The sequence below is a fragment of the Labrus mixtus genome, chromosome 6 (genome assembly GCF_963584025.1).
Source record: "Labrus mixtus chromosome 6, fLabMix1.1, whole genome shotgun sequence".
Taxonomy (NCBI): domain Eukaryota; kingdom Metazoa; phylum Chordata; class Actinopteri; order Labriformes; family Labridae; genus Labrus; species Labrus mixtus.
This window is the reverse complement of record NC_083617.1, coordinates 10,114,552-10,128,234: the sequence shown is the minus strand read 5'-3', so window position 1 is coordinate 10,128,234 and position 13,683 is coordinate 10,114,552. Positions and strand designations below refer to the sequence as shown.

At 38.1% G+C, this 13,683-nt stretch overlaps 1 protein-coding gene across 2 annotated transcripts in view; it reads left to right on the top strand.

Annotated features, from left to right (window-relative positions):
* LOC132975393 (cGMP-dependent protein kinase 1) overlaps positions 1-13,683 on the top strand; it is an 86,158-nt gene that overhangs the window by 48,170 nt on the left and 24,305 nt on the right. For both annotated transcript variants that reach the window (XM_061039903.1, XM_061039902.1), the window contains exons 4-6: positions 4,820-4,925; positions 7,999-8,062; positions 13,480-13,557. In XM_061039903.1, coding sequence (XP_060895886.1) covers positions 4,820-4,925; positions 7,999-8,062; positions 13,480-13,557 — 248 coding nt within the window. The remainder of the gene's footprint in view (positions 1-4,819; positions 4,926-7,998; positions 8,063-13,479; positions 13,558-13,683) is intronic.

Below are 13,683 nucleotides of genomic sequence, written 5' to 3'. Positions count from 1 at the left end.
CCTTCTTTCTCACGCTCTAAAGAACAGATTCCAGATGTAATCAGACTTGGCTGATGTTATTAATGACTTAGGGGGAAAGGAGATTACACTCCTCCACCCTGCAGCCCTGACAGCATCGCTCTCTGAACGCTTTCCAAAACAAGACATGCAGAAAGCCTCGAAGGAGTAGAGTTCATGTGACATTGTGATCTTAAAGAGTGTATGTGACAGTGTGTGTCAGAGTCGATGAGAAGAGAAGAGAATGGCTGACGTTTTCACATTCTGAGACATTAGAAAGAAGGAAGCACAGGAGACTTTTGGGGGGAAAAAAATGTTAATGACAGAAATAAAGTTGCAAGAGTAGGCAATTCATAGATTTTAAAGAAGGGAAAAGTTTTTTAAATGACAGCAAAAAAAAACAATCCAAATGCGGTAGGTGCTTTCACTAATTAGTTAGGAGACACAACTCCTTTCTCAGAGCTGTATAACCCCAGGTTAATCTTCTACAAGTTCTAAAATGATAATTCACAAGTCAAGCCTGTCCTAAAAACTAACATAGCAACAAAGACACAAGTTGATTCATATTTCCAAGGTTGTCTCACATATTTTCTTGCCAGCAGACAATAATTTGGATACCAGCATCATAGTCGTTACACATTTTTCTCTTCTAGACACAGCAGTAGGGAAGTTAAAATGACATATTTCTGAGATGAATTTGAAAAGAGGGAGCTTTGTTCAGGACGTATTTTCTGTCAAGTGCATTATGCTTTGGTAATAGGGGGATGTTGTTTGTTACCAACAAATATATTTCATGACATCAGGGTGTAAGAGTTTTCTCTCAAATAAAGCAGCTTGAGACTGGCCCTAATCTTCGTTTAAGTGCAATGTTGATTTCCTGCAGTGAAGAGCAAATGACAAATGTTTTGTATTTTTAGCTGAAGAAGTAAAAATGGTTTGAGTCATTTCAAACCCCATTAAAATGTATGGCACTCACAGCAGACATCAAGATTACAGCCATAATGAGGACCAATATTTCTGCTGATTTCAAACCTAACGCTCTCTTGAAGTAAACTGCAATGACCAGAGTGCAGAAAACAAATGTGATCTCATCCTATATTTATGTAATTCAATGAGCAAAAATTGGATTACACGACAAAAACACATGGAGCATTTGCATAATGCCCGAAGCTAAAATTCAGTTACAGTGAATTATGACTGGGCCAAATAAATGAATGACTACTTCAGTTGCAAACATGACTTGAACTGCTTTCAATCTTGTTGGTGACATCCATATTATCTGTATTTCTGTTTTTTCTCAGGATTAAACACAGACCTTTTCTTCTCTGGGCTTGGTAAGCAGAGATGGCTAGTTGTCAAGTTTGTCAGCTATCACAATGAACACTGTGGATCCATTGTTGAAAATTACTATCAAGCCTTTCAGAGGCTAACTTTCCAGTTCGACAAAAGTATTTTTTTCAAAAGCAGCTGTTATATCTCATATGATCCTTGGATCAGCATTTTTTGAGTACTGTATCATACTTTTCTCCTGTCTGCAATACTAAAATGTTCATTTATTTGAAACTTTTTCCATCAATCTCCTCAAAAACTAAACAAAAAAAACTACCAAGCTGAAACTACATCCTAAACTCTACAATAATCACAGTCACACAAATAGACTGTTGCTTATCAACCCTGTAAAACATTACATTAGTGTAAAAGTGTACAAATGTACAATAGTATATTTTGTATGATGGTCATTACGTGAAGAAGGCAGTACTACAATTGTTACACTGTAAGACTCTAACAATACAATCCATCGGGAACAATGGCCACTTCTACTTTTCCCAAAGGTGCTACTTTATGTCAGGCCTCTAGTACTGACAACTGTTAAATATCTCAGCTGTTTCTTACACATCTACAGACTACACGTGTGGGTTTCAAGTCTTGTGCAAAAACAGTAAAACAGTCCACCACTGCATGACCATTAAAGCCCTCTTAATGATCCTGTTGGAACAAAACACTACCCAATTCCTCAAAACCTTTCACAGATAACAACATCCTTGCACCTCTCCAGCACTACCTTGGGTGTTGTCTGTATCCAGAGAAGCTGTGAAGCTAATGGTTGAGCATTTAGACAGTCATCTGTGTCCTCACTACAGGATAACTAGCTCCTTAGGTCTCACTGCAATTTAGTCAATCTTGTGAATAATACGTTTATACTGCAGTGCACTGCAGGCTACCTCCATATCTTATTTCCCAGTGCCCCATACTCCCACGCTTTCCCTAAACACTCTATTGCACACTGTGTATTGGGCAGTGACGTCTAACCTCCCACTCTTGTATCTTCGGGGTCAAATTAGAAGGCTACTCTAATCATTTCTCTGCAGACCCATCGTCATATACCAGCTTTGTTGGGTTTGCTCTAGTCTACCTGGGAGCCATTTGTCCAGATCAACATTACACAATAAATAACCTTTATGATTAGATAAGACATAACCAGACCCTGCTGTGATTTCATTTTTTAAAAAGCCTTCAGGAAGTTTACGTGGAGAACTAGAAATAAAATGCTGTGGAAAATATGCTCAGTACCACATCAGTACCCACAATCCTTCACAGAACAGTTCTACATTTTCACTCAGTGTGTCAGACAATAAGAATGCATGTTCGTGAGTGTGTTTATATTTAAAAAAATACATGTGTATGCACATCAGGGATCTGTTGCTCTATGTTGTAAAAGATGTTTACATATCTGTACATCCATAAATCTGCCTCTGTATCCATTCTGATGTCATTCTGTGTGTCTTGTACTAAAAACAGTGTCAGGCTGTGTAACGAGGGCATTTCTCCTGTGGTTTAGACCTATTTTAAAATGCTGCCTCTTAGTCTGCAGTGCAAGATTTGTAGTGTCTGCAGGAGTGGCTCCACTTACTCATGAGCTGCTTGTATTTATTTAAAATACCCCGAGATTGGATTATTTTTGTGTTAGCAGGTGTGTGCATTTTTGTGTATGCATGCTCATGCAGCCGTAAATAAATCACTTATATTTGTAAGAAAACAAGTAACTTTTACTTTTGTAGCTTTTACTATCCCATGGGGGAAAAGCTGGACTGCTTTGTTTGTGAGTAACCGGGCATCAGATTTGTTAAGTGTAGATGGTGAGATGTTAGTGAATTAAAGTGCAGGCCCAGCAGTCTACAAACTTTCCCTGTGCTTCTGGAGTCTTGTTCTATGTAGCTGAGCCGGCTCCACCACTTGTGACTTCTGAGGAGATTGAAAAATAGTTTATAAATCAATAAACACCACGCTGTTATGGAGAAAACTCGATTATATCTTTAAAAGTCTGTGAAGCAGTGTCACACATGGAGGAGCCAATAGAAACAGCTCTAGCAGCAGACAAACACACTCAGACAAAGTTCCAAGTAGATAACTGATTAATTTCTTTTAATATCACTTCACGTCTTTGTGGCGACAGCCTGGGCTCCCCGGGGATCACAAGATTTGTTTTTAGGTCAGATTGAGAATTCTCTCCCTCTTCACACTTATAAATCCTCAAAGGCTGTTTTACTGGCAAATTGAAACACTGAAATGAAATAATAGCCTTTCTGATAGACAATGACACTGGCAATTTGAGAAGCCCCATAGTTATTTTGATATTATTACGATCAACTCTTAAAGAGGGGGCTTGAATTCTGTGAGTGACTTTTGCTAAGATAGTGGATTTAATGTGCTTTCACATTTTTTGTTATGAAGTTGCTGCCCTAACAACCCAATGGATCAATGGTTATGAGTGAAATGTGTAACAAAATTCATCAATCGGTTAGACGCCTATTGTTATCACGAAAGCCCACACGGCCTGACTCGAACAGACTCTGCTCTTCACAGCTGAGATCTGTGGAGGAGAAACACATTCAGATTGACTACAGAGGACCTTGGAGAATGAGCTGCTGATGCTCAAGACGAAACATTTGCAAGAGAGAGAATTTCAGAAAGACCCTGGCTAACATCAGTCAACAGCCAGGCGTACAGTATGAAGACATATTTAACAGGAGATTTCTACTGTTCCTGCTTTTTGAAGGCCTGGGTATATTCTGCAGAAAATAGTGCAATCAAATTGAAAATAGTTCTGCATACCATCACATTAACCTCCATCCAATGCATGCATAGAGAGAGCATGATGGCTTGCAGTTGGTGCCTCAGGGCAAGCGCAGATGGCAATCGTTGAAGGAACAATTCATTTCAAAATTGTTGCTGGAAATTGCACTGAAAAATATCAGGGTAGCTGGTTGTGATTTGAAACCTGGCATAACTTTTGTCACACATGTTGAATACGTGTCTCTGACACTGAGTGCAATAGGTAACTCAGAGGCTTGAAATAATAAAGAAAAAATGTTTGCATAGTCAGTTTCCTGACCTTAAACCAATTACAATGCTGTAGCATGACTTGAAGCAGGCCATCCATGCAAGGTATTCAAAAATACCAATTAACTCCAGCCGCAGAGTAAAGAGTAATTGTCCAGAATACCTCCTATTTGCTCTGCAGACCTGAACAGCAGCTATGGAGAAAAAACACTTATTACCCCCATGTGCTATTTGAACAGAGATTTCAAAAAGGCTTTTGCTTCAAATTAACTCACTTGAGACTTCATATGATTCTTCTTGCATATTAAGTTCAAGTCATTTAAAGAGCCTATGATACTCCCTATATTCATACTGTACATACATTAAGCATTCATTTGCTGCAGGTCATGTATTATGCGTTAACGTTCTGCTTTATTATTCCTTTTGCCCGAGGGTAAAAACCGTCTGTCATGACACTGTGTCTGTGTTTCTTTCTTTCTAGCTTTAACAAACGTCAAGCTGTGGGCCATCGACCGACAATGTTTTCAGACCATCATGATGAGGACGGGTCTCATCAAGCACACAGAGTATATGGAGTTTCTGAAAAGGTGAGGAGAATCTGGGGGAGGGGTTGTCCCACAATGGCAGACAAATGGGCATGAATAGAGCTTTGATCTGAAATGCAATGAATGAATTAACACAATGAATTCAGGAGAATATGTGGGAGCCGCTTCTCAGAACATTCCTCACTACTCATTTTTCCCGATTAATGACATAACCCATCATCATTTTCTGTTGCACAACTAGAGTTGCCTTCTATCCTTCAAAACCTAAAATGATATCACGCTTCTTTAATGTCCATCTCTGTGTCAAAGCCCCTACACCGTAACCGCTGCTCTAAAAATAAGTCTATTATCACTTGAAAGAACGGCACACTCCTCTCTTTCAGCCAGCATGCAGGTTGGAATAAAAGACAGACTCATCAAAAGACAGAGGGAGAGCAGCGGGGGTTGATCACGATGCATTAAAATCACTGTTGCCCCTTATCTAGGTAGCACTCTGTTTTCTGTCTTCATCAAGCCAATAATAAACTTTTTCATATCTTGCATCTTTGTTACAAATGTTCAGAACTTCAAAGAAGGGGGGCTGATGGGATATTGTTATATATTACCACAGGCTCACTTTAAAGGCAGGGTTGGTCATTTTCTCCACATACACTTTTTGAGATTTTGGTTGAAATTGTCTTCAGGTCCTGACAGAAATTAATAATTTATTTGCTCTGAAAAAGGAACGAAGAAAATCTGTCATCCGTAGCAGGTTTAAACCTGTAAAAAATTCGACCAATGTCTGCACAAGGTGCCAATCTGATGAACCAATCATGCCTCCCTGTCTCCCTGCTCGTTCTCTACTGCTTGTGTGCAGTACTCAAAGCACGTGTGTGTTTGTCGTTGGCCGTTGTGAGAAGTTTTTTTAAAGTGTTTTAATAATGTATTATGCTAAAGTTTAGTGTTAACTTACCGCTGAATTAGACATGAGACAACTTAGTTTGTACACAATGAAAGCAATGAGCTGAGAGGTCGCTTCTGGAGCAACGGCGCTTGTGCATGTAAGTGAGGGGCCGTGGCTTTTGAGGGAGCACAATTGATAGTTATTGGATCAGGCAATGAACAGTTCAACAGTAAAGAGTAAACACGCCCCTTTTTCCTGCACTTGACCAATACCCTCTTCTCCCTTTGCTACTTATCGTGGACTGTCGCAAAAGCAGGCTAGGATAAAATAGCCATAGCTCCATTCCAAATGTTTAACCATGAATACAATACTGTCATTTCTCCTCCCAGGACAATCTTTCTGCAGTGTATAACAGTCTGCCATCATCACATCAGTCACAATAACACCACTTCAACCCTAGCTTAGCTACAGTACCCCATAAAGGAAGACATTCATTCATAAAATACTAGAAACATCTATATTTCCGACCAGAAAAAAAGCACTCTTGAGTCTACTTTCAAATCATAGACTGAAGCTATTTTGGTAACAACCTTAACTAAAACAAACACAAAGCACCTGCTATGTCTTTATAGAGTGTAAGAGCATGTGCTTTATACCATCTCTTGCCTCTCAGCCACTCATGCATAACAGTCCAACAGATAAGTAAATATTTAATTGATGAACATATTGCTTGGTTTGGGCTTGCCTTGTGTGTTTGGTTTATAAAAGGGTATCCAGGGAGGGAGGGAATCTGAGATTTTATAGCAACATTTTTTGAATTCACGAGATGTAGATAATGATGTTGCTGTTTTATTTCCTAAAAGCAGATCTAATAAAAGAGCTGTACTGAAAATGTAAGAACAAACACATGCTGGGCCCTGAGAGGATTCTTCAACCCACTCTTTAACTGCTGTGAAATGATGTATTTGCTCTCACAAGTTGTGGAGGAGGAAAAACAGATTAAAAATTGACTGAAAAATCCCACATTGTATTACAGCTGGGGAGCGAGTGTGCTTATGAAGAATTTTATTAGCTTATTCTTCACGTTTTATAAATCACTTAAACAGATAACTCTAAAAGGAGAACGGCAAGGGCAGCATCTAATGAGCTAAAAAAACATTACCCTGAGAATGTATATTGATGTAACATTGATATTTGAATGTTGGTGTGCCATTACTGAACCCTTTTAACTTTGGATGAAAGTGTAGCTGTAAGGCAGCAAATAGAAGGACATTTGCCCAATGATTTGCAAAAATAAAGCATGTGATGAGCATGGGGAAGCATTACAAAAACCCTTCATCAAAGAGGTTCTTGTTTTTCTGAGTAATTTTAATACCACCATAGGAATGATCAAAAGTGACCTCATGCTTCACTTTCATTCACACTGAGCTAAAAGGGCACTTCCCTGTTGGCTCTAGAATGATTTATTTCAGTGATATAACAGAGTTAAGCTGTTGAGTTGGACATTTACTTTAAATGACACTTTTTATTTGTGTCAACAGCTTCACAGCTTGAGGGATTGGAAGTCCATATGTTTCATGTAGAGTGGGGTCACCCGTTCACTGCCTTGCTGATTAGTTAGTGCCTCTGTTGAGGAAGCAACAGCACAAGGATAATCAGAACAGTGGCCTGGTTTGGGGGCCCACCAGACTAGATGGTTCAGATTACTGTAATAAAGCATGGAAAATGGGGGGGGGGGGGGGGGGAAGCAAAGAAGGAGAGAGAGATGTTACGGGTAGATAAGTGCTTTGTTCACCAACACGGGTTATTTTCTCTCCTTGATAAACATTGGAGTGGTTTTATTTAGAAAGCTTGATTACAGGCTGATAGTGTTCATTGAGGCTGCCGGGAAGCAAAGGGAAACAAATAACAGAGCGTTATACTGGTGTATTCAACCTTAGGATCTCATGCCCTGCTGTGTTACTAGACAGAGTGCCCAGATTATGCTGAAAGTATGTTCCCATACTGTATTAGAGTATAAAAGCCAGCTCCCTTGGCCCTTCATTGATTCTTCGTGTATTTCCTGTTGACTATATATTTGTCATTCTTTTCAGGTATTCATCAGTTGAAGTGAACTGAATGCTACGTCGCTCATCTGAAAACCACGAAAGACCTAATCAGCAATAAATGTACAGTATGTACCACCTATATATTCTTCTATTTAAAAACCTTTTCTTTTTGTTCTTCCTGCAGCGTACCCACATTTCACGACCTGCAGGAAGACATTCTGAGCAAGCTTGCCGATGTCCTTGAGGAGGTAAGTGCCTTTGACTTTGGCAGCACATGACTTTGCCGCACATGTCTAAATACATTTCCTTATGTTCACGTTCTTCTGTTGCAATGTGAGAAGTTAGCCAGAAAAGTAATAAAGGTAAATATCAGATAATGAATAATAATAATGTAGATTGACTTTTTTTTTGGCAGGGCGGGGTGAAGAGTTGGGATTTTCCTGCTAGTTTTGCTGTTCAGAATGTGATCAATGAGGGGATGTTCAACTAAATGGGCCACCTACTAACAGTTAATTTCATTAGCTTGTTCTGTAATTCATCATACTGTTGCCAGATGCCATTCAGATTTCGCAGCCTGGGTCAAACAATTTAAACAAGCTGAGGCACATTGTAATCCATCCAATGCCTTTTTTTTCTCTTGTTAATACTTACGTTGTTTTTTTTTTTTTAAATGAGCAATATCTTTTAGAGTTACAATTGTATAATAAGTGAGAGTCAGTGTTTACTGTGATGGGTGACAAAACTCAGGCCAGTTTCAGTCAGTATCTGTAAATGAATAGAAGCCAATGGCTGCCTGGGGGGCAGAAAAAATACATTCAAAAAATATTAAACGCTACAACCGACAAGAACTGCCAAATGGAAGGCAGTTGTGAAATGCAATTTGTTACAAATAGACTAAAATGTGCAGTCTTGCAGGATGTGCTCTTCACGCCCTGAGTGCAATTTGAGATGTGTCTCAAAAATCATATTTTCTATCATTCTGCACATCACTTTATTGGATGTTTTCACCACTATAATTTAGTTATGCAAAACACATTCTCATTTACACTTATGTATGCTGCCAACATTGAGGCTTTCAATCTTTTCAGTCACATCCAAATATGGCCTTTTCCTTATTTAAAAAAAAACGTTGCGCACATTCAATATGTAACTATTTATAAACCAAAGATAAATACGTTCCAGTCTTACCCTGGGGGATGGATTGACCATATGATGCTTAAGCTGATTTAGGGTGGGAGTACATAGCCTGCAAAAACAGCCAAAAAAAAAAAGAGTGATTTAATTGGCTCAGATCAACATTTACAGCCTGCACTTTAAGTGATGCATTAAACATGGATAGACCAGGCAACATGGACAGAAAAAACAGAAATTTGCACTAACCCTGAACATACAGGAATATCTTTATAAGATATCTTTAAAGAAATCTTCACTCTTAACTAGCAGCCAAAGCTAGCAGTGACTATCCATGTTTTGTAGCCATCGTTAAGCTAACATTACGAAAGCTAACGTGCTCCTGTTGGTGAAATATTTTCCCTCCCTATTTTGGTGGAGATACATTTCATACTGTGTTCTAGATAGCTTTCGATCTAACATAAGCTCACCTGCTTATTACAACATTTTACGTTTTCCGCCTTAATACTTCAAATTAAAATCATTTCAATGCTATATATTATTACTAGTGTAAGCTAGCTAAGTTACAGTTTGCTAAGGACGGTTGTGGTACTGTCACATACTGAAACAAATGTCAGTTACGTGCTTGATTGTATTGAGGGTAGTTGAAAACTCGTTTTGAAGAACTGTAGACTTATTTTAACGTGTTTTTATATTTTCAATGTTGTGAGTGACTTGGCTGTATATTTTTTATCCGACATTCATGAAGACACACTCTTCACAATCAAGTTATCCAGCCAACTGGATTCCTGTTTTAACTGCTAGCATACATTTGTGTTACACTGTAGCCTAATTTAAGAAGAGATTTTTGCAACTCATTGTAAGGTATCAGACCTTAAAGTTCATTTGGTCAAATCAATTTTCAGAAACCTGGAAACAAAAACCAACAGACCCACTTTTGACCCAAGATAGCATATAATTAGCTAAATAAAAAATCCAGGTGTTGCAGTTTACCTGGCATCACAACAAAAAACGAGTTTGCCTTTTTGTATTATAAGTAAAGAACAATTTGGGCAAAGTTAAAACTGATAATCGAATAATCAGTACGGTATCAAAACTAACAATGCTACTCAAGGGAAGCAATTCAGTTCTGTCTGCTGAGACACTGACAGACATGAGGACCAAGTAAAGGAAATATATGGACATGGGCATACACATAACAAACACTATGTCCAAGGACAACTGAGTAAAGAAAGAAGGAGGCAGCTGTTTTGCCACCTACAGCAAAACAGTCTCAACAGTGTAAGTGGGAAGTCTGAGAACTGTGAGGAATGCAAGCTGACAGAAAGTAGTTTGACAAATGTCTGAATATGAAGATCTTGGGTGTATTGGTGCAGACCTTCGCCTTTTGGTTCAGACACAGCTTTATGTATGTTGCCAGCATTTTAAATGCACCTTGTGTGCTGCTATATGGTTCAACTGCAGTGACCGACAGTTTTATCAAATGTCCTTCACATCCCTTTGATTTAATCCTGTTTATCCAGAGCCCGTTGAAGGGGGCAAACTCCTTTGCTAGCAATTAAATTAATGAGTTAATGATTTAGGCTTAACGCCCCAACTTGATATTTGAGCTGACACAACACATACAATAGTAAAGTGTTAACAAAATGAAATTGAGATGTTTTTGCATGACATTTCAGATATTCCTGTACTCTGATTAATGTGTTTGCACTGTTGGCTGAATAACATATTAGTGTTCAAAAGTTGATTGAATTTGTATCAACAGCTTCATAGATGAATCAAGTGGCAATTAATCAACAAGTGCTAACGTAATTAAAACCTCATAACATTTGCTTTAAGAGATTTATTTGCTGGCACCACTATAAACAATCCGTAGTGGGTGTTATTTGACTTTGCCAGCTCAAGGTTCATCCTTTTTATATATATATATATATATATATATATATACATATATATATATATATACATATATATATATACATATATATATATATATATATACATATATATATATACACATATATATATATATATATACATATATATATACATATACATATATATATATATATATATATACATAATTAGCATTTTCCCTGAGAGGTTCTTCAGGATGGTAGTGCAGGGTCAAATAATGGTCAAATCCATCATGTTGTCCTGGTTCCCGTCCTCTACTATAATGGATCATTTTGGTCCACAATTGAATTTTGATTTAATCAATCTAGCTTTTTTCTTTTTTTCTTTCTGTTTTCCTCTCCTTGAAGGCATGCTTGAAGAGAATAATATAATAAATAAACCCAAAATTAAACGCCATAACTGCAACCTTCTGTTAACAAGAAGCTTTGCTTTTGAGTCACGCACAGCAAGATATGAATCAGACACACACGGGCACCTTTCCTGGGTGAAATGGCGTGGGAATAAAACGCTGGCAAATGCAGCGCAAAAATCATCTTAAGATCTGACAAGAATTGCTGAGCTCTGTTTTCAGTCAAGAATTGTGATCTTGGATGCAGCTTATTGTGTATTTTGCAAGTAAAGGGATATATCCTGTTATTTGGACATACGCATAACATCCGTTTCTGGTTTGGGTCAGACACCTATCAGGACAGAAACACATTGAAACAGATCTTCAGGAATGCAAAAAAGATTGACTTAGAGCCAACCTGCTTTCCAATCAGGAGGTATATACGTCCAGAGTCAGGAAAGGTGGCAGGAAACATCACTGCAGATCCATCACAGCCTGACACATCCTGTGCCAACATCACATGTCCCCTGATAGGCACAGAGCTCTGAACACGGAAAGCAACAACACACACGAGAGTTTGTCTCTATAGGCTCACATCATGTTATTGTTTTAATTTATTTACATCGTTAAAATAGAGCCAGATTTCATCATTATCAACACACTCATATATATGCTGCCAGTAAAGTACATACTTTAATATTCATCTATATAATGTATATAAAGCCACCTATTACATAATTTACATGGTCATATTTTATTCAGCACCATTTGCATTCTTCACCATTACACTACTTACTGTCTAAAAATGCTACTCTAATGGTTCTTGTTTTTGTTTTTATATACTACATTTATTAATACTTCAAATGTATATTTTTAACTGTAGGAGTAGTCAGATGTTAAGTTTACTCTGATGAGCTTGTTGTCCTTGCATAAGGCTGCATGTTTGTTTGTTTCTGTGCATTTATATTGAGAGAAATATAAAGCCTGAGTCATTAATTGCATAGGTAATTAAAATAATGATGTATTTATTTTTAAAGAACCTTAAAATGCAAGGGTCTAAAAAGTGCTTTGAGGTCAAAGGTCAAATGTATCTTTATTGTCCCCACAGGGAAATTTGTTTGCAGTCGGAAACGTACAATACATAGACAACACTAAGAAATAATCCAACTAACATTAGGTGCATACATAATTTACATAAAACATGAAAGCCCAGCAGAGATGCTGCAGCATCCAGATGTGAATGTGAAAGTGAAAGTGCAAGGAATTTAAATTAAACTGCTATTTAACAAAGAAAGAGCAGCAGGGACAAATGAGAACTGATGCCTTTTAGTCTTCACCACAACAGCATACAAGAAAAGAAAAACATGTAAAAGAATAAAACAAAAGAATCCAGTCAACGCTAAAATAACCAGAACCTCATAAGAACCAAAAGATCAAACATAACCCAACCAACATGCTCAACCCAATCATTATAAGAACTCGAGCAACACAAGAACCCAACATCATGAATGGAGACCAAACACATCATGCCAAAATAAAAAATAAAATCTGATTCTGACATTAGCCTGTTGCTCCTCTCAGGGTTTGCCAGTGTTATTCTGGTGCTTTCTGTGCTGTAGTTCTGTAGATGATGCATAACATATATAAAACATAATGGTTTTGTTTCTCTCTGTCAGGCCAAGGTTTCATCACATTTAGTTATGTCATCCTGTACATCACTTCTCTATACCTTTAAAGAAACTGTCCTTGGAATAATCGAATCCATGAAGGTTACTCTCCACACAGAGCGTGACTGTGTGTGTGACAGTGTTCCTTTCTATCTACTAGTGTTAGGATTGTGTTAGACCAGTGACCAGTCTGGATGCTTGGATAGGCTCCAGCACCCAAGACTCTCAACAGGATTACATGGTATAGAAAATGGATTGATGGATAGATATTCTGTATTCATTTTGGCTTTCCCCATAGCTGTGATTTGCCTTTAGATTTGATGCAGTAGCATTCATTTATTCACTTATTTTCCTCACCTGCTTATTCATATTCAAGGTCACAGGGCATATCCAAGAAAGTAGTGGGTGGAAGGAAATGAAACACCCAGGATAACTTGCCAGTCTATGGTTTTAACACCAAAAAAACCCCAATTTAATTGGAATTATCTCACTGCACCCGATTCAGCCTTCCTTCCTCCCTCTGAGTTTCACCTGTTAGTCTCTGGTGAATCGGAGAAAGGAGACAAAAGCACCTCACTGGGCCTGAGTAACATGCCTTTTCTTTGATCCTCTCTCTCAACAGACGCATTATGAAGACGGAGAGTACATCATCAGACAGGGAGCCAGAGGAGACACCTTCTTCATCATCAGTAAAGGAAAGGTGAGAAAAAAGAATCTAGCCTAACACCAAAATAATAACTGCGGCATGGATCTTTAAAGCAAACTGGTGGCGTTTTGGGTGAAAGTTGGCTTTTATCAATCTTGATCTGGAGGAGAAGGAGAGACA